Source organism: Amblyomma mixtum, chromosome 3 (assembly GCF_055824585.1).
Source record: "Amblyomma mixtum isolate Tamu chromosome 3, ASM5582458v1, whole genome shotgun sequence".
In the NCBI taxonomy this organism is placed as follows: domain Eukaryota; kingdom Metazoa; phylum Arthropoda; class Arachnida; order Ixodida; family Ixodidae; genus Amblyomma; species Amblyomma mixtum.
Window position 1 is genome coordinate 391,023,954 of NC_143014.1, and position 26,650 is coordinate 391,050,603.

Below are 26,650 nucleotides of genomic sequence, written 5' to 3' on the forward strand. Positions count from 1 at the left end.
GTCGAAATTTCCGGAGCCCTTCACTACGGCGTCCCTCATAGCCTGAGCCGCTTTGGGACGTTAAACCCCAATAAATCAAACCAAACCTGACCTCGTTAGTTAAGTAGTTATGCGTTTGTTCCAAAAACATATAACTTTTTGCCCTTGTAAAAAAAATACAGCCCCCCAGACCGGCTTCTGGGCCATGCGATGTGGCCTGTTTTACGTTGCTATTTTTCCAAATGCATTTTGGGTGAGGGGGACGCCCGTTCTCACTCCTCCGAAGCTAAGGTCTTCCAGCGCTGCTAGGGAACACCACTACAGAGCTTTCATACTCCTTTCACACGGGCACGGCTCAACTACTTTCAACTCCCACGGTAGTCGTTCTCTCGAAGGAGATGTGTTCCGTGTCACACGCCAGTCATTTAGGAAAGGAAGTTTCAGGAGTTCGACGATCTCTCTCGAGAAGGCGAAGGGAGTACTGTTATTTATTTATTTATTGATTGGTACATACTCTCAATCACATATGAGGTTATAACAGGAAGGGCATAAGTTGAACAGTCTTAATAAATGAGCACAATAAGGCAAGCTAGCATAATACAAAGGTAAACACACAGCGTTGTGAGAGTAAGATGCCTAACAAAGAACTCAAGAACAGAAGTAAAAGGTTATACACTTTCAAATACACGGAGCAACCATGGAAAGGAAGCATTGAACAGAGAACAGACGCCGTAACCCAGAGATTCAATATTCTGAAAATAATGGGTAAAAATGGAAGATAATGGAACGAAAGAACATATAATAATGCGCATACAATGAGCATCATCTGCGGCTGCCTGGAAGGCGGGTACATACTCCAAAATACTTCAAGCATTTATTTCGTATGCAACTGGTTTTCGTCGAGGGCTACAAATGTATTTAATGATGAGCAGCTTGTGATGGGTGGGTCAAGAGTATTCCATTCGCGTATGGTTAGTGGGAAGAATGAGTGTTTAAAGCAGTCGGTCCGGAAAGTGTACTCGTTTAATGAATGGAAGTGCTTATGGCGCCTGGGCCTGGTATCTGTAAAAGATAAATAGTTCTGATTTAGTGAGATTTATTTCTGATTAAAAAAACACACACACCTTTGCATTCATTTCACTTTTCCTAGGAATTATAATAATTTGTTTCGCGCAACATACGTATTCGAGCGCGGATAGCAGTGTTTGCTTTCAGCGACTGCATTAGACTCAAACTAGGCGCCTCGGTGCTCGCGACTTGTTTTCTGGCTTTTTGCTTCACCATTTTTTTTTTGCATCAGACGAGGAGTTCCATGCGCGGCGCATGCGCGATCAGCGAGCAAGTGGAGCCAGTTGTGGCATTGCCAGGAAAGCGAAGCCAGCCGCCTCGTCAGCCACGGACGACGTGGACAGAAGCGGAGACGTGGGCGCTTGTTCGCCTGTGGGAGGTCGGTTTGGAATATTTTCTCGGCAAAAAAGCATGGAGCGAACGGTTACGACGCATTTGTTCAAGCGCTGCGAGCAAATGGCATTAGGAAGACGAGAAAGCAGGCGCAGTGAAAAATTGACAACTTGACGCACAAATACAGGTCAGCATCATCCTATCTTTACGTATGGATGCGCTATCGTCCAGCGGTGCGAGTAAACAGTTATGGATAGTAATGAGTGGCCGGCGCTGGCAAAATGTCCGAGTAGTTTTCTGTTACTTGCTCGTAGCGTTTAGTTTACTTGTAGTCCCGTGATAACGAAGACAGATCGCTTGCCGTTGTTGACAAGGCAGATTGACAGTAACAACATCGGGCGAACGATATTGTCGAGTTTCCGTGGAGTTGTTTGTTGACCTCGTTAATTAAGCATGCATTGATTTTTTCATTTATGTGCATTTTCTGTATTCTTCCATGAAGCAGGCAAGGAAAAACACCACCGGCTCCATAGCCACAGCGTGGCCGTATTTCCGAATAAGTAAGAGGTGTTTAATAAACATAGTAAATGAAAGGAAAAGATTTTTGCTCGTCCCAGCGTCTGCCATCGCTACGGGAAGCACCGGAGCTGGGGCAGTGGAAATAAAGGAATAGCAGGCAGGGTGGAGAAATGAAATGAAAAGGGTGAGCGGACAGGTAGGAAAAGATAGGGGGAAGAGGTACACTGTGCAAATAGTCTATTTACATTTTAACATATGTGCAGTTTGGGCGCGTGATGATCTTAGTTAAAGTAGAACAGAAGCACGTGCGCCCGACACAATGCATAGTACAGCTGGAGTGTGGCGTCCTGCTGTTCATCATCCGAGGTAGTACACGCGGAGCGTTCGGTCACTGCGCGTCACTAGCTGGCGGAGAACAGGCGGTACGTCAAGCCCGTCTGTTAGAGAGAGAAATACACCGATTTCTGGGCAGCCTGCCCCTTAACGATCGGTCCCTGATCCAAGAGAGTGTGTGCTACCGAGATGAAACCGGGGAACAGATGGGGATGCATGCATTTTTCTTGCCTGCTGTCATACCAAGCAGTATCAGTATGCCGTAAACAAAAGAAACGCAGCTACTTAGCAGTTGAAACACTGATCGCGTTTCTGCCCTCCATTTATTAGCTGAACTCTTCATAAAATCTGCAAAACAATCGCGCGCTTTATTCAATTCTTAATTCCTGATCAGGCATCTGACCTTATGCCCTGCTGGTTTAACAACTCACAGAGGTTCAAGGACGAGTGTCAGTAAAGTCACTTCTGAAAAAAAACTTAGTACATAGATCAAACTTTTTCACTCAGTCACAGCTTTTATTGCTTCTGAGCTCGTCTCATAAATAATTCTTTCATATTTTTATTTCAGATAATATTGGATATGGAGTCAGGAGGGAGCCAGCCATCGCCGTTGGATGGTGAGCTTGGCAATCTTTCAGCCGAGGTTTTCGCAAGTTGTGAAAACATTAAAGGGGACAGTTACGCCCCACCTTAAGGTTACGATGCGTAAGCGTAATGGGTTAATTCCCATATATGGGGAAGGTCATTCTCTACATTACATTCATAGATCCAGCTGGGAGTCCTCATACCATTTCTGGCGCAGTGGTGCAGCGGTTAAGCGATGCGCGACTGCCCTGCGATGGCAGGTGCTCCCAGCGGTGGGCCTTGTGCGGCCCAATTTGCTCTTCCGGAGCGGTCGATCATTAATTCAACTGTCTCCTGCCAAGGTGGCAGGTTGGGATGACGCCGCAAGGTCACGTAACCTAGGTGGCCCACCTGTCTCATAACTAGGCTACTTATCTGATGATTTTTTGTAGATTTTTCGCTTACGATCAACGACGCCACCGGCGACGCTAGATTTTCTGCGATACGAGCTCCTCCGGCGAGCTCCGGCGCATGCTTATCGCTGTTTTTCAGTTAAAGCCGGAGAGTACAAGGCCTAGGTGTACCTGACCTAATTAAGTACACTGACCAACGAAGCATCCATATCTTGATGCTGAATGACTGAAGCGTCGAAGAATTATTCTTGTAAGCATAACACTTCACATTTTAGAAGATATCAGTGTGTTTTTAATAATGTCATCGTGATTTTGCGTGGAAAATAGTTCTATGTGCACGAAAAGTACGTTGCTGCCTTCTACGGGCCCCAGGCACTCTGAAGCTGTTTCTTAACAGCTTTTCCGCCTGGGGACCCCCAACGATATCTTGGAAATAAATGTCTAATTGATTGATTGATTGATTGATTGATTGAAACCATCTGCACTGATCCGTAACTATTTCATAAGCTTGTAGCGAACTGGTCTCATCTACGGTTAGCCTCCCCGCCTTTCCTCCTCCTCCTCCGCACACAACCCACACAGTCTTTTTGTGGCCTTTCTGTGCAATAATTGTGCATTAAAAATCAGAGTATTGTTTCTTTTTTACAACCCTGGGAATCAATTTTATGATTGCTCAGTAATATTGCAGTGTTTCTTTTTTTTTTGGCTTGACACGTTTTATTAATATATAATATAGCATGTCACTGCTTTTCGGATAGACGGAGCTTTGGCAATCTGTGAAGTAGGTTTTTCTCACCCGCTCCACTCAGGTCCAAGAACCTTGGGCATCAATTTTAATTGTAGGTCAACTCCGGAATGTTGTAAGGTACTGTTATGGAAATATTGAAGGTTATCGTCTATTCTTTAGATGCGTGTCAGAAACCCAATGGGAAACGTCTGTGACGGCAACAAAAATGTTAATAGCAAGAAATCAAAGCCTGACGAGGGGATATCCGAGGATATATTGATCGTTATAGTGGAATCTTACGATATATGAAAATGCATGAAACTTTGTGTTGAAAAGTGCGCTTGTCCAGAATTTCTGGGCATGTGCAGTTTTTTGGTGAATTTTTTTCAACGTTGGTTGAAAAGACTTGCTAAACTTCGACGTGTCCTTGGTTACGTTGCAGACTTCGAATGGGATCCGTCAGACCGCTGCTTGCTTCAGCTATACCAGGCGCAAGACATGCGTCATGTTCGTAAACAAAGGTGGCGCTGCAGTCGGCAGCGACACGGGGTGTAGTCAAAAACGCAGAATGCCTACACTGGGCAAGCGACGTTGCCTTCGAAACCATTTCGCATTTGGGAAGGCTTTAAAGCATGCGCGTGTCTGGTTAGGAGCATTTCTGCTCACGCCTGGAGAGTAATTGGGCACTTTTTCAACGTGTTGGACAGAAGGAATTACGAGGCGGAACGCTGAGTAGACTTCCTTCTCCGCTCCTAGTTGGCAGCAACTAACAGCGCGACTCCTTCGGGCGAATACGTTGACTGATGAAATGTAATCGAAAAAGCTCGAGGTACAGAGAGAAACTAATCGTCCGCAGTTCCCAACTTCGGGATCGACTCAGCATACCCGACCGCTAGTGCAAGAAGTAGGACGACGACATGCACGACGCGAAGGAGCTCTTTCACATGGCGAACATTGTGATGTTCTTCCCGTTTTATCCGAGCCATTTCAGCCCGGAGAACGTGGAAAATTACTGGACACTTAAATCATACTGTCACTTTGAATAAGGCAAAGGCGATCTGTTTGTCCGCTTGAACTTTGTCGAGTGCGCAGCGAACTTAAGTGCTTCATTGTGCTTGATAAAACAGACATTAACAAACAGTGTCGAAGTCTCGCTGCACTGGTAATGTACGAAGGTCCGCAAGAGTGATCTCTTTTCCTCTCTTGGCTTTGGGAGAGCCGCACAAGCGCATGCATAGACGTTTTCTTCAAGCTTGAAACGAAATTTACGCTCTCTTTGCCGAGCTAAGTATTTCAAAGCATTCTGTTTCTTTTTTTTCTTCTTAATTTGCATTCAAGTGCGCGCATTCTGCTTGACCAGAATGGCTTCTGGTGCAGTATTTGCTGCGTTCGCCAAGTTCTGGTCTCCCTGGGTTGGCAAAATTCAGGGAATCTGGGAAATAACAGTGCGTTACTTTGCCGAGGTCCTAATGACGTTTAATTCAAGACCAGTGTTGAAAAGGCACACTTGTTGAAGATAAAAAACTACGCGTCGTACGGGCTACTACCAGAGTCCGGTGCTGCTTCAAACGTCGCGCTTAGCGGCTCTCTGTGAGCGCTGAATGTGACTGGCAGCAGCTGTTCTGCATGTTTTCTTTTTTGCGCGAAGAGATACTCGCCACACAGTCCTAGTGACTGGCATCTGAAAACGCCCCCCCCCCCCCCCTGCGCTCAGTTGACGACCACACGCACACACGGAATATTGCGTCTAACTTTCTCATGCTGGGAGCACGGCAGAACGCGAACAAGTTGCAGGCGTTGATTCTTGCGCTGTTCGCCGCACGACCAAAGAGCAACCATGCGAATTAAGAGACGAGTACCAACTGATCAAATTTCGATGCACTCCTGCTGCCCGTCGCTTTTGCTGTAGTGCACTACCTTCGCTCCTATCACCGCAATATAAACTTGTGGAGGATTATGCCGCTTCTTTTCTTCCGCCTTGCGGCTCAACCAGCCCCGCACCACAATTTGCCTGCATGTCGCGAATTATGTTAAAAAACACGCAAGCGTTGCACACCGAATGCGGAAAGTCCCGCCTTTTTCCTACACAACGAAAGTCACCGCTGACGCCAGCGCCACCGCATCACGGTGACGTCATGGCCTGGCGCTTCGCTATAGGTTACATGCGGTACATACACGGCAAAATTACTTTTGAAAAGTAAATGAAAAGTACCTGAAATCGCGCGAATGTAAATAAATTACCTTACCAATTACTGCTACAAAAATTAATGACATTGCATTACAATTACACCCGAAAGGTAACGCAATTACTTTTAAATTGCTGTCTGGTTTTCAGGCATGCAAAAAATAACAAGCTGAACAGGGCGAAAGAAACACCGAGCTCTCTCCAAACACGACGCGCACATTCTTTGCTCTTCTAGCCAAATTATTTCCCAGCCAACTATCCCCTCATCCCTCTTCTTTCCTACAGCACCGGCCATAAAAAAAGAAATAAGACAACTCCAACAAAAGAACGAAAACAGAAGCATGGCCGAACACTTGTCACCGCTCAAGACACAAACGAGCAGCGAACCTAACGCCTTGCTGCCCGGTGCCGTATCCACCGAGTGAAGCATCCGAAGCAGGTTATTTATTGCTTCGGTGGTCCCGGGAATCGTCCTCGGCAGCTTACGTTCGGTAATGCTAGCGCCATGCGCATTTCCGCCTGTTCCCGTTACACGAAGTCGTTAGGCACTGTTGCTCATGGTTACAGCACAAACACACGAAAAGACGTCGACAACAGGAACAATGCTGAGATGCGGCTGCGCACACAGATGCGGCAGCGCCCCCCCCCCCTCCCCCCCCTCCCTTCATGTCCGTCTCTGGAGCATCTGTCTTTCGTCGTGCGATGCGCCGTCGAACTGCTACGGCCCAAGGCCCCCCCCCCCCCCCCCCCCCCCCTCCACAAACCTGAGAGGCCTGCGTGTCGGCTCCGCTTTTGGGCAACAACGCGACCTTCCAAATTACTGGCTACTCGTTGGCGGCTAACCGCCGTTCGCGCTGTACCTCATTTGTAGCATTTGTTTTAAGACTGCCGGACGACAGGTGCTGGGCCAGCGCTACGAACATCTTACGTAAAGACTAACGAGAACCAAGTCAACAGCGTCCGGGCGTGAGACGTGGATGTCCCTCTGCTCGCCTGCCCGCAAACTTGAATTCCTCGCACACCCGCAGGCAACGACCCGACTGCAGTGGACACTGGCGATCCCTTACGCACGGTCCTACTCAATTCTCTCTCTAGTTCTTGCTTTCGGGGACAGGGCGTAGGAGAGACCAATGCTTTGCCGATACAAAGAGCAGTGGTGTATCTTAATCCAAGCAATTTCGAAAGGAATGAATTACTTTTCGAAGAGCTGGTGTTAATGTCGTGCTCACAGCCCCGAGAAAACTAAAAAGCCTTTGCCGGCGCGTGAACGCCGAAGAGCCGGAAAAACTGCGCGGGTGCACAACAAACCACCAGACCCGCTTCGTGGAATGCGCGGAAGGCGTTGTTTATTCCCTTCCGGTGAAATGTGGGAAGAAGTGAATAGGCCAGACAGGCAGATGCACCAACGAAAGGCTGAAAGAGCATAAAATCAACGTCGAACAAGCACGCAGGCATATTGGAATTCATGTTAGGGATTGCCCATCAAAAACCTGCTCGGCTGAGTATGCACAGTGCAATGTGATAGAAAAGCACACCGATCAGCTCGTTCGCGAGAAAATTGAGGCAGCCGAGATAATAAAGCTTGGAGACGATTGTATCAGCAAGCCATCTGTACTTTTGACAACAAAAGAACTGGAGCTGTTGTACGCGCGATGACTCTGGGGGGAAGTGATGACACGGGTGGCACAAGTCACGTATCTGTGTCACGTGCTGAGTGTAAGCAGTATATCAGGCAATGTTTTCCTCGAAATAAACTTGTTGTAAGTCAGCGCTCGTGGTGTCTTCTTTTTCTATGTGTCCTGTCTATGTTTTTTTGCGCTGTTACTTCGAGATGGATCACCAACAACCCCAAGCTGCTGTTCTGGCTAATTACTTTTGCCGCGTAATTACTACCATAAAGTAATTCATTATATTATTAAATTACTAGACCAGAAAAGTAGTTCATTACGTTAGAGATTCCGGGAAATATAATTAAATTTCAGTAAGTTAATTAGAGTAATTGAACTAGTGCCATATCTGATGCGGTATAATCTGCCAGTGCTATCGCATACGAGTGTAGATTGCTTGCGAGCGTTGGAAAGCGTGCGAGACCTTCAGGTATTCTTAGCGCTGCCACAGTGTACCTCTACCCAAGCAGAGTGGAGAAAGCTCGCACCTGGCCATTGCCTGTTGAAAGAGAGAGAACATCAGGACTGCTTAACCTCGATCAGAGCTTAACCTGAGTCTAACACCGTCGCCAGTCGGGCCGACCCAGCAAGGAGAAACCATCAGCAAACCAGGCTAAACACATGCTTCCGCACGTCTACTCGGTTTAACTGCGCTGAAACCCTACCATTTTTTTTCTACCAATCGAAACTCCGAGTCTCCAACATTCAACTAAGGTGACCGACACAGCGCATCAAATATCTCAAATGAGTAATTACTCCCTTATTATAAAATATCGGAGCAGTGGCGACACACTTGCGTGCGTACCGAGTGCAAATTCCATGCTTCGAGGAACGCGCTATAGAACATGCGAGACGTAAAGACTTTCATTTTGTGGCATAAAAGGTTTGGTTTATGGGGTTTAACGTCCCAAAGCGACTAAGGCTATGAGAGACGCCGTAGTGAAGGGCTCCGGAAATTTCGACCACCTGGGGTTCTTTAACGAGCACTGACATCGCACAGTACACTCCTCCAAAGAAATTCCAGCCGCCGCGGCCGGGATCGAACCCGCGTCTTTTGGGTCAGCAGCCGAGCACCATAACCACTGAGCCACCGCGGCGCCTTTGTGGCATAAAAGTTCGGCAGACACCCTCAGCGTCCGCAGAGCCACTGACGTTAACAGCAGTAATCCTCTACGGGTGTACGTAGGGCGAAAAAAACTTTACTCAATGTTAGCTTGGTATGCCGTCGTTCTCTTCAGGCGGTGTCCTCAGTCCAGGACTCCGTGGGCTCCTCTCAGTACCTCCTCTCAGTACCTGGTGCACGATACGGCGACATGGAATTCGCGTGCGGCCGCGCAATTTTTCCAAGCTTCCAGGCGCTAGGCGACGGCTGGCTTAAATGTTGCCGAGAACGGTCAGTGACGTTCGGGAGGCGTGGCTCAGCGTACGGTCCGTTTAGCGTCTGGAAGTTTTGATTTTTATGCAGGGTCTGTAAAGCTCTTGATCGACGCAATGATGGCGCAACGGGACTTCGTGCTTAACGTCGTGTTGGCATTGCCTGTTAATCCGTTCCGCGGCTCTCTTGAAGAACAAAGGGCTCGTTAGACGTTCATGTAGTAACGGTGGTAGCAACTATAACGTACTTTGCTAAGGTCCCTATCAGGAAGAAGCATAGTAATTGCAGTTTTTTAGGTACTAACTTTTATAAATCTTTACGCAACTTTCAGTTTATTGTGGCCTCGTGTCTTGCGTTACATCCATTTACTTTCCAGTGTTTCGCTCCCGCAATAGCGACCTTCGCGTTGGAATAGTGGTCGTGCTATATTCAAGGAAATACGGTATAGTTAAATTCGGTCAATGACTTTCAAATCTTTCACATTGTCCTCCTGTTGTGTTGTCAGCATTTCTTCCCGCTTTTTGCACTCTTGCGGTCACGAGACATTTTGTACACATGAGTTTGTGCTTTCGCAGCACCACATCGTCGTCTATCGGGAAATCTGCATGATATTACTCTCCTGCCAATTTTGCCCTCTGCGTCGTCTGCGAGCAGTCCACTGCGGCCTCATAGGCTACAACTGGAAGCTATATTTTTATTGTTATGCCAGTGAATAAGTTGCCGACATTACAGATCCACCCGGAATTATCCTGCCGCGTTATATATCTTATGCTAATCGGTACTGAAGCTTCTGGCTATTTCTTATTACGTACCAGCAGCGTCAAATGAAACGCGAATAAAACAACTGAAACACGAGAACAAACAAGAAAAAATATTAGCGGCTGGAGAGGATGTATAGGCGTGGCCCGTTAATACTTCCAAAGGGCGGTCGTTACGCCTTCGATTTGAAAATTAACCGCTCTAGTATTCTGCTTCCGTAGTGCCATTATCTCCCTCTTTTTCAGTTCGTGTTTCAGTTCTCTTGTTCGCGTGTCATCTGACGCAGATAGAACACCCGATGTGCACCCGTGCTCAATTCTTAGATTTCTGTTTCAAGCATCCTCTGTGTTTCAATGCTTGCTGAATCTCGCGCGATACATGATTACGTCATTTATCATCCCACTAACCGCCTGCGTATTGATTAATTTTGGAATTTCGGCTGGCTCTGTTTTGTCTTTGCCTTTGGCGAAGGCGCTATTGTGACGTGTTTTAATAGTATTTAGTTTTTTGCCGAGCATGTCACCATGCTGCTAGCTTCTCTACCTCCTACTTTGTTATTGCGCTCCACCATTATACGAGGTCTGTTAGAAAAGTATCCGACCTTTGGCCGTAGAAAAAAAACTTGCATAACTGGAGCGTTGCAAACCTAGTCAGCTTCAAAGTAGTCTACTTGGGACTCCACACACTTCTCCCAGCGGTGCTGCCATTGTGGAAAGTATTCTGAAAAGGCCCCTTTCGGAATGGAGTTTAGCTCAGCTGTCGTTGCAGCCATAATGTTCTTCCTTGTCTGAAATCACGCTCCTTTCAATGGCCTTTTGATTTTGGGAACCAGCCAGAAATCGCAGGGGTCATATCAGGAGAGTAAGGAGTCTGTTGAACTACAGGAGTCTGTTTTTTCGCCAAAAAAGTCTGAATCAAGTGCGAGGAATGTGCAGGAGCATTGTCGTGATGGATGCGCCACTTTCCTGTTGACCTCAACTCCGGGTTCTTGCGCCGCACAGCATCACGTAGCCAACGGAGGACATCCCTGTAGTACTCTTTGGTCATTGTTTGACCCTGTGGAGTGCGTACTCGTGGTCTGCCACACAGAGGGTGTAAAAGAAAGCAGTCAGCATCACTTTCACATTGCTGCGCACTTGGCGGGCCTTCTTAAGTCTTGGTGACGTGGAATGTTTCCACTGTGACTACTGGGATCTGGTTTCCGGGTCGTACCCGTACACCCAAGACTCGTCACCAGTGATTATGATGTTGATGAAGTCGGGGTCACTGTTTGCGGAATCCAGCGTGTCCTGTGAGCCTTATGCACGAAGCTGCTTTTGCTCCACCGTGAGCAGCTTCGGCACGAATTTCGCCGCAACTCTCTCCATGGCCAAATCTTCGGTGATAATGGAATGTGCGGAAAAATTGCTCATGTCCACCTCTTCCTCAATTTCTCGGATAGTCACACGACGGTCCCGCATCACCACAGCGTTCAGTTCGGCATTGACCTGGTCATTTTGGCATGTTGATGGCCGATTGGAGCGTGGCTCATTCTCCACCGATGTGCGGCCATCTTTAAATAAATTGCACCACTGCTTAATCTGTGTGCTGCTCATAGCATCGTCACCGAAAGCCGTCTTAATATTTCGAATGGTTTCCACTTGGCTGTCACCCAGTTTATGGCAAAATTTTGATGCAGTAGCGCTGCTCCTTTCACTCCGCCATTTTGCTTGCGATAAAAAACCGACGAGAGCACTGCGCATTGCCTCACTCAAATGCTGCGTCCCAGCGACTGATGCGATCGGCAGGCGGGAAAAAATTCGTGCATGCGCATGAAGGTTCAAGGTCGCCTGATGCAAGCGCTCTTGTTTCATATCCATCAGGTGTTCGAAAAAAAAAAATAGTCGGATACTTTTCTAAGAGACCTCGTATTGGTAAGATTCAACGTTTCGCCTGCATACGCTACACCGGACTCTCTTGGGTCTGAGTCGAGAGACATCATGAACTGCTGCATGTTCTATTTCTGTATACAAAACTATGCGCATGTATATAATACAGGACGTACTACGTCCGCCGCTATGAACGAGGGTGGCGCTGGTGAACATTCTCGAGGTTCGGTTACACTACACATAATTACCCCCGAAAGCAGAAGACTGGACAGCCGTCGCTGTAGCTCAGTTGGTAAAGCACCGGACTGTAAATTCGGAGGTCATGGGTTCGGATCCCATCAGCGGCATGCGGTCATTTTTTTCTTCTGCTTTTATTAATCTCCCATTGATAAAAACTATCAATCAAAAATAAAGAGACATATACCCTATGCTCCTTGGTTTCGGTGGCTGTTGGCTTCCGTCATGTTTGCTAGCACTGCGATTGTTTCATTGATTCAACATACTTATGACGCTGCTATTAATGCGACAGCGTTAGAAGCGTCATTGGGGAAAAATATGTCGTCGCCTATTGGATAGAGGAAAGTGGCGTCACCAGTGCGGATGATTTCCATTGGCTGGGTAGAAGTGACATTGCCAGACCGGTATTGACGTCACTTCCGACAAAGGCATGAACAGCTCCTAATGCTATTGCACTACAAACACATGAGGTAATAAGGTGTTCCTGTAAAATTTCACATGCGAATTTCACGCGTAGTAACTACACCAATACAATTACTGCCCTGCAGAGAGCAGCAATTAAGGCTTATGAAGTGATTTTAAGCGGAACCTATTAATGTTACGACATCTAAAACACAGTTGACGTGCCTTCATAACACTTAAAAAATGAGCGAGCTAAATTGCCTTTTTTTTTGCGTACTATACCACTTGCTGTCATGCAGCTACGAATACACCAGAAGTAATACATCTTCGCCTATTTTTTTCAGTGATTTCTCATCTTGCTCATGTATCTTAAAGACTTAGCGCTGTTTTGTGTGTGGTATATAATATTATATATATTATGCCTTTTCTGTCAGTATGGCTTTTATACATGCTTCAGTCTATATTGTGCGTTTATACCGGGTGTTTCAACGAGCACTCGGAAATTCTTAAAAATAGAGCCTTTAAACTATTTTTTTTCCCCAACATACTCTCTGCCTCGGCGGATGTCAGTTATGTAAAAATCATACTGATTGACTTGTCAATTAACTTACATATAGTAGTTAACTTTTTAGGTAACAAACTGTTGTGGTGCGAGTAGAGAGTTCGTAGCCACGGCAAAGATAATGCGATAAAGATAAGACAAGATAATAAGATAATGTTTTTGAGACGAAGGATAAATTCATCGAAGCCCTGCAGAGCGGGGGGAAATATTGCGTTTATTTTTTTCCGCACACAACCTTAACTCGGCGCGTGAGGCGCGTAGGAAGCCTAGTGGAAGCGTGACGTCCGCTGGTGAAGTGTTGCCATGACTTCGGCGCCAGATCCAGACCGCCTGCCCACAGAGTTGGCAGCGCGACTGTCTCTGTGCTTGCACGGTGCGACGAAGCACATTAAAGAGCATCCTCTGGTACAATAGTGCTGGCAGTTCGAAATGTACGCCGTAGGCATTGCAACGTGTCACTACAGCGAACATTGCGTTTTCACTGAACGTATACTGCTTCCCTCATGCGCTGAGCTCCACTTTCGTGCAAAAAAAAAAAAAGGACTGAATTTTCTCATGCTCTAGGGTCTTAAAAATTTACTTTTTGTTTCGTTTCAGAAAACTGATACTGCATCGCCTTGCCCCTGGCTGCAAACTCGCCATTGGCACCTACCACCAAACTTTGGCAATAAAAAGGTCAGTGAATTTTTAAAATTACGCACATAAATAGGATGATTTTTTAGTAACTAATCTGCCGGGGTTGGCAATTTGTTCCTTAAAAAGATTTTCTTGCTATTCCGACCTCCATATTTTGGGAAGTTTTTGGAAGCATCCGCTGAAACATCCGACGTACGGGCATTGTTTAACTGGCATTGGTTTTACTCCTAAATGGGCGCTGAACACAAATGGAACCCGGTTTGTATCCATAGGCTGGCGCATTATTAGGACAGTGACGCTACTTTTATTATTAGTGCGAAGGCAGTAATCCGGAGGTTCAGACCCTAGCATTATCGTCTCTTTCGGAGGCAATCAACATCGCTTAAAATAAAAAAGAAGCGCGAGCTCTCCGTTCCGCGGCGCTGCCCGCTCATCGTTTTCCACGTAGCACAAATCCGTGCTTTCGCACTGATTGGAATGTAGTGTAAACATTCTTTGTCATTTTTTTTATTAATAGTAATTGTAGGCACTGCAACGCCACATTTTGGGGATTTCAGCAGGGTGGGAGAAAAACAAACTAAATCACAATACAGTGGCAAAGCAACTTTTACTGAAAATGGAGCTGTTACGGGCTAGAAAATGCCAGTAGATAGAATGCCGGTGTCTTCAGCACAGGCAGTTTCGACAGCCAACTGCGGTAATGCCAATACAGTTTTGTACACCGATTCCTGGAGCTAGGCTACATCTCCGTTCACTTCCGAATGGGGATCACGCAATACATTTTCAGCCTTGACGTCACGAACGTGAATTGACTGGCGAGGAATTTTTTAAATCCGATTTTGTCAGCAAAACATGCGCCTTTTGCATGCCGTACAAACAACAGCATATGAGAGAAACCAACAGCCACAGAAACCAAGGAGCACAGGGGATTTTTAATTAATTATTTTTTTTTTGTGGTGTTGATCAAGTAAGAATATTACTGAATATGTTATCGCTTAAAGCTAATTGATTAGAAAAGCAGAAGAAAAAACAACCACATGCCGCCGGTGGGATCCGAACCCACGACCTCCGAATTACGCGTCCGGTGCTTTACCTCTGAGCTACGGTGACGGCTGTCAAACCTTCTGCTTTCGGGGGTATTTATGTTTACAAAAAAAAAATTAATTAATTAAAAATCCCCTGTGCACCTTGGTTTCTGTGGCTGTTGGCTTCTCTCATATTTATAACGAGCCCCTCATCCCCCTTCTCTTGTTTGCTTAATTGCTTAGCGAGGGCCTCGGTTCTGGCAGCCTTGACGCCATAGGAAGCATAAGAGGGTTCTCACGCAGCTTCCACCCTCGCCGTTCGATGGCGTTCTACGTCACACCAGCGGTAACTCAGGACGTTCCACGTCCGCCGCTTACGAACGTGGGTGGCGCTGGTGAACACTCTCAAGGCTAGGTTATTTGTAAACATAAATACCCCCGAAAGCAGAAGGTTTGACAGCCGTCGCCGTAGCTCAGAGGTAGAGCACCGGACGCGTAATTCGGAGGTCGTGGGTTCGGATCCCACCGGCGGCATGTGGTTGTTTTTTCTTCTGCTTTTCTAATCAACTAGCTTTAAGCGACAACATATTCAGTAATATTTTTACTTGATCAACACCACAAAAAAAAATTAATTAATTAAAAATCCCCTGTGCTCCTTGGTTTCTGTGGCTGTTGGCTTCTCTCATATTTATAACGAGCCCCTCATCCCCCTTCCCTTGTCTGCTTAAACAACAGCATAGACAGAAAGAAGCATGGAATATATTTGTACTAAGAACAAAATTGGATTTATATGTTCGAATTGTCCTTTAAAGAATATTGCCTGTGATGTGTTCACAGATAGTGACGTCGATATGTTTAAAATGTTTGGAAATTATGAAACACAGCCAGTTTACTGTCCTTTACGTTTCTGCGCGAGAGTATAGGCCCAAGTAGCGTCACACGATACCCTGACTGCTGCGCACGGTATGGCAAGCGTACACGTCAGTATCATGTTTCCTTAGTGTTTGAATAGCCCAGCGTATTCCGTCTAATAAAAAAAAATTTAATCCGCATACCCAACAATAATGGACAAAAGTATTTGAGCGAGGAACCGTTTATGAAAACATTTTTTCATATAATGTAAGATTTCACTATAACAAAGATCTCACTATAAATATAACTATAACTATAACTGTAACTATACATTTCACTATAAATATAAGATTTCACTATATCTTGTATTTTTTCCCCTGTTAACGTTTTTCCTATCGTCAAAAGCGTTCCGATCGGTTTTCTATGGCATTCTTAACTGTTCGATGCGATCGAAGGAACCGCTTTAAAAGAAAGATTTTGCTACGTTCGACAAGAATGGACCATTGCCTTCAGTATTTTCATAACAGCGTCTTACAATTTTCCAATCTGCTGAAATTTTCTCTGAGAATATCGGGGATGAAAAAAAAAACACTATTTTTTCATCGCCGCCCGCTTTAAAATCTTCACACTGTACTCTTGCAGTGAATAAGATGATGGTGTGCAGGACGGGGAAAATTTCCAGATTGTCAGAGGTAGAAGATTGACTGTACGGGTCGGAGGTGTGCAACTGATGTGAGCTGGTCTGCGAGCTCACCCACGAAACTTTCATCCGGGCGCCCGCGATGCCCTGGTCAAGCCCTCCGACCGGTGACGAGGCTCTGAGCTATAACCGGGGCACACTACACACAGCTCCGTGATTCTGTCCCAACCAGACCCTCTACTCAGCGTCGCCCAGAGTCTTATTCTCCGCAAGCTTCACACCAACACCCTTCTCACTTAAGCTCGTCTGCGTCTCTTTCGCATGCGGTTTGAACCCTCCTGCCCCAGCTGCCCCTCAACCTATGCCAACTGAGCACTGTCCCTTTCAGTGCCCCCCGAACTCTCTTCTTACCCTCTCCACATCCCCTTCTACTTGGAGTATGTACCTGGCTGGCGTCGGATCAAATTGGATGACCATCGCGCTCTGGAGCTTCATACCCAGGATCTTTTAGGCGCTTAACGTGTAGCCCTTTAATGAAGCGATTTTCTTTCGCTTCTTTTGTAGCGTGGAACCAGTGCTGTCATTCTTTCAGCAGTGCAGTGTCTCATAATTTGAAGATATTTCGTTATGCGATTTCCATTTCTTGCTTTATCTACTCTGTCGGGTTTGTTACAACTTCCGTACTTTTATATCTTTGGGATGAGCATATTGGGACGGCCTGCCATGCGCTTCCACTCAAGCCCTATGGGGCTTTGGTAGGCCTGGTTATCGTTAGATTGTATTTCGGTTGGCACGAATAACAATGCTATCATTATTATTTAATAGCTCTCGCCCTACTACTTTTCACCCTATGCAACACTTCTTTATTACCTGTCCGCTTGTCTGGACACTCTCTACTTTCGCATTTTGGTCACGTATTCGTGCAGCATGCGGGGTTTCGACTTTATTCCCCGCCGATTCGACGTGCCCGGTGTAGTCCTCATCATGAGTAGAGGTTGGCGCATAGGACTACAATGTACCCGTCAATTCCCGCTTCGGGGCCTCTCATTTCAAAATCGGATTCGTACTACGTGTTCGATAACAAGGCTGCTGGAAGAGAGATTCCCCCCTGAAGGAACTATAGGCTTACGAATACAGAGCACATCCGGGACGTTGAAAAGGACCCCCTCCGCTACACAGGAACAGCTGATGGACAGGAATGTCACAGCTAACCTTTATGTAATTTGCACTATGTAATGACGGCTTTGTTGGCCGCTGGAAGGGACACGGAATTATTTTTTTTTTCAAATGCGAGGTTACTCCCAAATATGACCAGGAAAAAAATGAGGTGAAGGTTTTTTTAAATTGTCTTCTCTCAGAATAAAACGATCTTCACGGTGATGATTTTATGCGTTTAAAGCGATACTGTTAAAGAGGTCGTGTCGCAGAAAATCCGGGCGTCGCCGTCGGCGTCGCCGACCGTGAGCGAAATATCCACGAAACTCCCCAGAGAAGCAACCTATAGGAGGCAGGTGGGCTACATAGGTCACGTGACCTTTGCGGCGTCATCACAACCTTCCCACCGGATAGTGAGCGAATCGCGCACTGCTGCAGGTGGCAGTTAAATTAATGATTGGCCGCTAGGGGTTGCTCGGGAAGAGCAATCTTGGTCTCACAAGCCCCCACAGGTGGCAGTACCTGCCATCCCAAGACATCGGAGTATCGCTTTAACCGTTGCACCACTTCTTCAGGAGTGGCATGAGGACTCCTAGGCATCTATGGATGTTAAGTAGCGTGTGACTAATACTGCCTATATGGGCACTAACTAATTAGCTATCGCGTCATCCTTTAAGGCGGAGCTTAGGTGTCCACTCCAATTTGTTCATGGAGTTTCTATACATGTGATCCTCGTTGCCAGCCGTTCAAGTGAGAATTGCCTGGCGGCAACCTTAATACAGTTGGAGCACTATGAATGGCATCTTGCACCAATCAAGCGCCAATTGATTTCGAAGCACGGGGCACATTTGCTTTATGCATGTGCATAACGTGGGCGTATAGCGTACGCATGTGAATCCGCTGGATTAGTGCGGTTATAAACACACAAGTACAAGCTTTCGCCGTGGTAATATTGACGGCTGTCCGCAGATCCGCTTCGCTGGGTACGTAAACAAAACTTGTGTACGTAGCCCCGCGCTGGCGATTCTACAAAATGTGCGCCCTCTCACTGCCATTCGAGCGCAGTCGTTGTGTGCCACAAACACTGCGTCCCGCATGCTTTATCGTAATGCAGTACCTGGATTCAAGCGTTGGCTGCAGGCGACACGGTGTAAAGGAGGAGGGACCTAACCTGGCTACTGTGATCTCTTCATTGAGAACAAAGCGGTACGTATGAAGCACAAAGAATCGCGCGCTGGCAGCGCTTGCACTTGCTACCAAAACCTGATCAGTCAGCCGCGTTTTATGCCTCCTGTTGGCCTCCTGCATCATATCGCGATACGCCAGTTAACGTTGAGGTACTTTTTTTTCTTCCTAATTTCTCTCCTCAGCTTTAGCTTTTGAGCTCTGAGAAAGACGTAATTTGAGCGTTTCGCGTCGGAAAGCGGGCTCTTTTTCGTTTAATGCGAACGCGCGCGGGAATGTGGAGCAGCAACTTGCGTATAGACGGGCGAACATGGTCCCCTGAGCCTCTGTAACAAGAGAAAAAAAAAAAAAACCCGTGAGAAAAATCAGCTAGCGTTTCTCCTATTACCGACGAGAGCAAGGGTCCTCCTCGGCTGGCGCATTAGCTTAGCGGCTCCAGCGAAGCGCGTAATGGGCAGGAAGAGGACGGAGGTGCGAGGCCGAGGGCTTTCACTCGGCCGTGTCAAGAAAGGAACAGTGTAAGGCACTGTTGCGGCTGCGTGACGTATCTCACAGCGACATCTGTCCGGGACCGTGGCACAGTTGTCGGAGAAACTGTCGACCCGTTCCTAAAGGTCTAAACTCTACTGCTCCTTCCTCTTCCCCACTCCTTGAGACTGCCGTCTCGAACACCCGCGTTCAGATCACACAGGCACAGTCCATACACCACTTCCTTCTCCCCAACTTACGGGCACTGCATCCCCAGCGGCTAACTTGGCCTTCAGGAAGTACTGCAAAAGTGCCATTAACGGCTGCCGTAAAAAAAAAAAAATTGCTACTTACCCACACCAAGGCTTTGAAATACTCCGAGATTTGTTCACCTCGGTTAATCGCATCCTCAGAAAGGCGCCTTATATTGTGGTTGTGCTCAGCATGCTCGCAAATAGCAATGCGTTGCTCATCTTTGTCTGCGTGGTCACACGCAACGGCATTGGCTCCGGCAAACTCGATGCGGCGAGGAGGCGCTTGGGCGACGATAATTGCTGCCACGAACGACCCGAAGAATAGACGAGAGCCGGAGTGTGGTAGTGCCCCTGACTGAATAAAACTAGAAACACTCTTACCTGAACCCTTAATGTTTGAAGATGCGCGTTTATTGGGCCCATGGATGCGACGATTTCCGGTTTCAGTCTTCCGGTGGCGTATCACGCACCGGGCCTTCGTCGGTGCTTTGTGTCGCTGGGGAGCCACGTAGAAATCGACGCTCAATAAAAGCTCATCAACCCTCTCTCTGTTTGTGCCTATCGGCGCAAAGATCGGCTCCTTGCTGGAGAAATCTCCTCATAAGCGAGCCACACACGGAGCGTCGAACTGAAAAGGCAAATGCGAAGCAAGGCGTGCGCAACTAAGAGCAAGAGTGAACGGATTACGGGCGCTCTTAAGGTGGCTCCAGCGCTTAACTAGCTGCCGTAGAAACAAATGCGGCAGCCCTTATCCACCCTTCTCGTGCGCAAGAAAAAGCTCATTCCTTCGCTTCGAATCCCAAGAGCAAACGGAACATGCGAGGAATGTAGAAGACAGCGATAGTAAGGAGCTTGGCCGTCCGCAAGTGGTTAAGGACTTTAGCAAAAATTAACGAATTCCGTCCCTCCTGGCCGCGTATTTGCGGCGTGTGGTCGTTGGTGCTTACGTCGAGTGAGGGTCACTATTCCGGCCACGTTGCAAAGCAACAGCGAAGACTTGATTCTAATGCAAGAGGGAATAGGGAAATATAATTGTGTTGCTGCGCAATTAGTTGGAAATCGCTACTCTTGTCTTAGTCCACTGGAGCGTAAATATTTTCAACAACACATTACACATTACAACACATTTCACATTTCACATTACACATTTCAACAACACATTAAAACGCATCCCTTGATAACAATAGCCTTATTAATATTTATTAAGCAACCTTTTTCACGCAAATGAACACCGCAATTTTATTGGCTCAATGTGCATTCCCGGACTGCACGCAGAACAGGGGCAGCTATTCGTTTGTTGACCCTACACTCTAAACAGACAGGAGTGAAAAGAGAGCAAGCTGTACTCTAGCGAACTCTCTTTTATGAGAGGGAGTGAGCTAGAGGACAGCTTATTTTCTTTTTACTCCCATATAGGCGTGTTCGTCTTTAGAGTGTTCAGGACTGCATTGCTCAGTGAGGTTTACAGACATCGCCGTTATTGGTGCGACATCTTATGAATTGTTGTCCAGGGTTTTTGCACCGCGAATTGAAAGACAATGAAAACTCCGCGGACAACGCCCTGAGGAATTGAAGTATCTGTGCTCAGTTGTTACGATGAGCAGCGTGACAGACTTCCTGAGGGGTGTACCCGGCAGGGGTGGTTATAGTTGATTTCATGACGTCCGTACAAAGTGTGCAAAGCTATGCATTGATTGCCGTTCCTGTGCTTAAAAGAACGAAGAGGTCATTTCATGCAGCCACCCATGCTGCAGCACGGCACGACTTGCTGGCTCGATGATACAAGGCACAAGAGTGGACAGGACGAACGAAGAACGAACACGGACACGACACAGAAAAGTCCAACAATCACGACTTGCTGGACTTCCGCATGACAGAATCTATAGCGAGAGACGACGGAAAACTATTCTAGGACCACAACAAACCATGCCACAAATCAAACGAGCTTAAATCACGGAGTGTCAGGCAGGCATTCAGAGAAAAAGACGAGTACCATAATTTACGGTGTACAGGTTGCACCTGGTGGGTGGTCTGCGAGGCTCAATTCTGGTTAAAAGTCACATTCATTTTTTGCTGAATTGGCCACGCCCGATGCATAGTCCACAGTGACCGAGTGCATAGTGCGCGGACACGTTAAGGGCGCCTAAATGTCAATGCTCATCTTCGTTTTTGCTATGTCGAGCGTACTTTCTTTTTTCACTAGCTACAAAAAAAAGTATGCAGTCTCACAACCCGCAATAATCTTCAATGTCTTAGCCGTTGAGGCCGTCAAGCTCTATAATTTCCATACACACAGACGGCTCCTCTTCGCTGCCCCTTCACGCTTTTTTTTTTTAGAGTGGGCGCCTGCAGCACTCACTGACTTCGCAGCCTTCCTTCCTGTGAGGCCAAACACACAACAGCATAACATTGCGTTGGCCGCTTGTGATAGTGCCTGCGGGCCTACGCGCATGCCTGATGGTGTCAGGCGCCGGTGACCAGTCCCATACTTTCCATTCGGGTTGTAAGGAGAAGGCACGTGATATTCTTCGCACAGAGGCGGCTGCTAGCGCCGGTAATCACCCGCACAGCCGCAGTAAACTGGGCGACGTCAAGAACCGTAAATACAGCGAAGGAATGGGCAGAAAAAAAATCGTGATTATGAGAATTTCGCTAGGCAAGGCGCGCTACAAGTATAATAGGCGATTTTGAACTCAAAATTAAGGTATTGTACGTAGCAGTATATAGGTTCTCCCCATAGCGTAAAAATTTAACATTGAAACGCGTAGTCTGTGGACTGCAGACCTGATATTACGGTACTTGGGCCGGTATATTAGAAGCATTCTTTTCCGTCTTCTTCAAGAGCGGAAATTTGGGCTTGTCGGTAAGGCATGACGGAAATGGAAATAGCGCAAATACTCTGGGACGGAGACAAACAAGCTCGGAGGACAAAGAAAGCGCTCATCTTGTCCGTTTCATTGCTTCCGCTCTTATGTCTTCGCACTATTTCAATTTCCGCCATTCCTTCTTGCTGCTCTACTGTTATGATTCATTACGTGGGCTGGTCAATTCTAGCGACTGCGCCGGGACGTTTATGTTCATCGAGGTTTGTTTGCTGAACATTATTAGCGGATAATCCCCGTGGGAACGAATGCGACAAGTCACTTAAGCCGGCTTACAGAGACAGGTGTAGTTGCCACGCGTCAAACAGCTTAAGTTAGATTCAGAGCCGTGGACATGGAGTCTGGGTTCAAAGGAGTTCGTTAAGTTGTTTTCGCTGCGACGGAAAGACACAGAGACCGGAACGGGACGCGTCCGTGTATCGTTGCTTCCCCGACAACAAGCGAACAAATATGCGCCGACCATAGCCGAGCATAAACGTTGAGCCGAGCAACGTCTTCCCGTGAGCTGGGAGAATCCCCGCCTTGCTTTTTCAAGCTGAGCGCGTCCCGCGTGTGAGCCGTGTGGCAGCGCGACCTGGTGACGCCGCGCACACGAGCGACTCCCCCCGTCGTCCGCTGAAGGAAAAAAAATAAAGAAGCCCCGCGTGCTGCGAGGGAAATCGATTGAACAACTCGGGCAAGCCCCCGGCGCGAGTCATTCGCACGGCAGCCTCCGCGCGGGACGTCCGTCGGCTCTCGCAGGAACACGGCGACGCGCCGAGCACACGGAGGGGCCTGCGGTCGCCGGTGACACTATTGTCGGGCTGAAAGCCTCCCAACCACGTGTCCGTCCGGTGGCGTCGCATGCAACCAGGCAGTGAATGCTGCGTGACAGTGCTGGCGTGTACTGCAACGCACCCTCGAGTCTGACTGGAATATTGGTCCCCGAAGCCAGCTGGACCCCCTACACACGTGAGCGCCGAAGGTGTACGTTAGTATTAGCGAGAACAAAGTGAACGGCCTGCGCAGTTAGTGCCGAACTGCTACGCGCCATCATTAACCAGGTGAGCTCACTGAGTGTCACAGAGGTATCCTTCGAAAAAAGACTGCATAGTGGGACGACCCCTCAAACAAAAAACCGGATGCCAGATTCGTACTACCAGGCACAAGGAAAGAGCTCAAGTGCGTTAACTTGTTGCTTAGCAGGACTAGATGCACTCGCTGTCTCAGGATATCATCGCTATCTTTCTGTTTACTAGTTGTACTTCGCGGCACGCTCCTCCAGGGAGTGAGGCTCATGGGTGCTCCGTCTTGAGCAACTGCGTGCGATAGAACGTTGAGTTTCGCGGAAGACAAGATTTCTGCATGTGCTAGAACCGTTCTGAAATCGTGTCAAGCGGAGCTACCAGGTTACTAATAGCAGAATATATTTTGCGAGCAGACAATATGAGGCTGCACTATTTATGGAGCTGGTCCTGTCGTTCAGTGACCTATTGTCGGTGTCTATTTTAAACTGTCAGATTTCCTTATGTACTATCGATAGGAAATTTTTTCCAACAACCTGTTGCAGAGTCAGATTCATAACATATAAATACCAGCGCAAATCAGCAAGACACACGACGAAGAACGAGGACACACACAAGCGCTGTTGTACTGGTATTAAACCAACGAGGTCCGCGTTTACTCCTCTCTTAGAAGGAAGGGCATATGAGCAGCGTATCTATAGCGAAATTTATGACCATTTCAGGCATTCAGAGCGAACTGCTTTCTGAGAAGCCTCGCTATTATATGTCTATTAATCTCCAGCCTTCTTGCATCCATGTGTTCGAAGATGCTCTGACCGTGGCTTTGTATCCGTAACTTCTAAGCGCCCGTGTCATCATCACGTCTCCTGCGTATAAATATTTCTGTCCAGGTCACGTAAAGATGCAGGAGCAAGCTACAAGCTTGATGTTCCTTTTGCTAGTAACCACTTGTCAGAGAATGGGGACCAGCTCTTAAGCAGTCCTTTTCAAAGAAAATACTCCACATCTCGTCATTTCGCCTCTTAGCGGAAATGGAAGAGAGGATCCAGGAACCTGGCAACGCTATGTAACAGCTAAAGGGAGCGCCGCATTTCGGTAATCGCCTGAGTCCTTCGCAGCATTGTCATATTTTGGCAGGCTTCGAAGCATCATCCGAGAGGGGCACTTTGCTTCGACGCAGCGTCGAGAGTACGTTTTAAAGCGACTTAACGCCAGGGTATTGTCGCTCGACGTCTGGTAGCCTTTAGAGTAACTGCACCGCAAACAGCGCACCTGTTCTCGCTTCTTTTAGCTTGCAATTATCACTCACGCATGAAAGCACACCCCCTGCGCAGTCGTGACCGTCTACGCGGTAACAGAGCTGAGGAGAGACGATAAAGGGAGCTGAAAAAGCAGTGCAACAAGTCCGAATGCGTCATTAGACGACATCGACGGCTACCGCGTGTTCAGTGTAGTTCTCAATGGTTCTGCCGGAGGAAGATATCCTTGTGGACCGCTTGCTTAACGGCTCCCTGGTGGCCGTGGACAACGCGTCCGTACTGCGCACTCTTCTCGAGTCCCTCAACGACACCGCCCCGCGCACCCGGGCGCCGGTCATCGACGTTCACAGCCAGCGGCAGTGGGTGCTCCCCTGGTGGACGCAGCTCGCGTACGCCTGCCTCTTCGGATTCATGGTGGCCGCAGCCGTGGTGGGGAACGCCGCGGTGGTGTGGATTGTCTTGGCGCACCGGACTATGCGCACGGTCACCAATTACTTCCTGCTCAATCTCTCGCTTGCCGACGCGTTCACTGCCACGTTCAACGCCATCTTCAACCTTGTCTACATGCTCGAGAGCCACTGGGCCTTCGGCGAACCGTACTGCGTCTTCAACAACTTCGTGGCCAACTTGACTGTGTCCTCATCGGCTTTCACCATGGCAGCCATGAGCATAGACAGGTGAGAAGCCGTTGGCCGTCGCATTTTACTCACATGGTTACCTTGTCTTTAGGGTCATGTTTTTGTTGTTTCATTGTGTTCTCACATTCCTTCGTGAAGGAAATTACCGGGAACAAAATGTGGCACGCAGGCCTCACGCGGCCTCACCGCGTGCGGCTCGCGTGTCCGGAAGAAACGTCCCGGGGCAGTAATTATAAGAGATCAAATGTCTTTTATCTTGGCTCACTACGGCGGTATGTCGACTGCACAAGTAAAACGCTTTTACTTCGGACTGCGTGACAACGCACCGTGTCGTTGTCCCTGTCTATTCGTCCTGTGTGCCGTTCCTGCGCTTTCTTTAAAAAATTCATGCATCAGCTTGTCCACCTTCTGCAAGCGGGCTGGAAAGAAGCCTTGGAGACCCGCACATTTTTTTTTTAATGCGAAAGCGTTACTAGTCTCATTACGAGAACAGCCGGCGGCGTGGGTTCATGTGTTGGTGTGTGTGCACTCGCAAATGGTGCAAAAAATCCCAGCGATTGGACGCGAAAAGGGTAACGTCCCGAAGGGGCCGTATGACAAACACAGCAACGCCATTTCAGAAAATCATATACGTGTCGTTCGTATATGTATACTCCCCAACTGGCCGACCTCATTGTGGCGCCAGTTTTCCCGACAACATTCGTACGAGAATTGTGTTACATCCATTTGTCGTACAGCGTTCCGGGTGGTGTCCTACGATGTCTCGTTGCACATATCTCACACGTGCGGGTCAAGTTGGAGGCTAGCCTGCGACATGGATTCGAACCGACGACATATACACCTTCAATTCGGAAGTAGTGAACGCCTTCGACAACGAATCGGCTCTGCTACTAGCATTCAGCATCGGTACTACTGACCACTTCGTTCCCGGTTCTTAACCCGCATGTTTCCCCATCAGTCGCGCAGCGAACATTGCAAGAACCAACGTCTGCAACGCGTCCATGTTCTATCATGCTCTATAGGACAGGAATAGGTGTGATAATTTAAGTTTGAGATGCCAAGTTGTTGAACCAAGGTGTCCCGTTGTGAGAACACAGCCACCCGGAATACGTGCCGCTGATCTTTTCTTAGCAAAAAGAAAGACAAAAAATCTGCTCTCTGTCCCCTTCAGTGCGCATCACAGCAAACCGCATAGCGCAATGTGGCCAAAGCAGCGCATACGCGTAGTTTTAACGCGTAGGCATTATAGGACTTATCGGCAAAGAACCTGGCGTCGTTGACAGCAAAAGTTGCCACGAAAAATCCCACATGACGTCACCGTGGTATCGCGCAACCCGTACACCACAAAACCGTGTTGCTTCTTGGCGAACAAAGGTGAACCTCTATATTCGTTGTCTTAGAAAGGAAGACATAAAAATTAAAAACAAATCACAGAAAAATAAAAAAATAAGAAAACGATGCTTTTGCATTGTTCAGAACGTATCAGAGTTTATAGTGCAATTTTTTCGTGCCTCACGTGACCTAAAGTTCAACTACACGTCACAGCCATCGTTGGGTTGATGAAACCGAAACAACATAGGAGAAGAAATTCAATTATAAATTATTTAGCAGCCGTAGGCGAATACCACGCGGTTATCCACGCACTCCAGTGTGTTACGCAT

At 47.6% G+C, this 26,650-nt stretch overlaps 1 protein-coding gene and 1 non-coding gene across 2 annotated transcripts in view; both read left to right on the top strand.

Annotated features, from left to right (window-relative positions):
* The first annotated feature begins 12,064 nt into the window (after positions 1–12,064).
* On the top strand, positions 12,065–12,137 carry TRNAY-GUA (transfer RNA tyrosine (anticodon GUA)). The gene has a single exon. It is a non-coding gene; the product is annotated as a tRNA-Tyr (tRNA).
* Positions 12,138–23,868: 11,731 nt separating this feature from the next.
* LOC149357164 (tachykinin-like peptides receptor 86C) overlaps positions 23,869–26,650 on the top strand; it is a 421,840-nt gene continuing 419,058 nt past the window's right edge. The window contains exon 1 of the mRNA XM_089584468.1: positions 23,869–25,028. Coding sequence (XP_089440594.1) covers positions 24,553–25,028 — 476 coding nt within the window. The 5' untranslated portion in view covers positions 23,869–24,552. The remainder of the gene's footprint in view (positions 25,029–26,650) is intronic.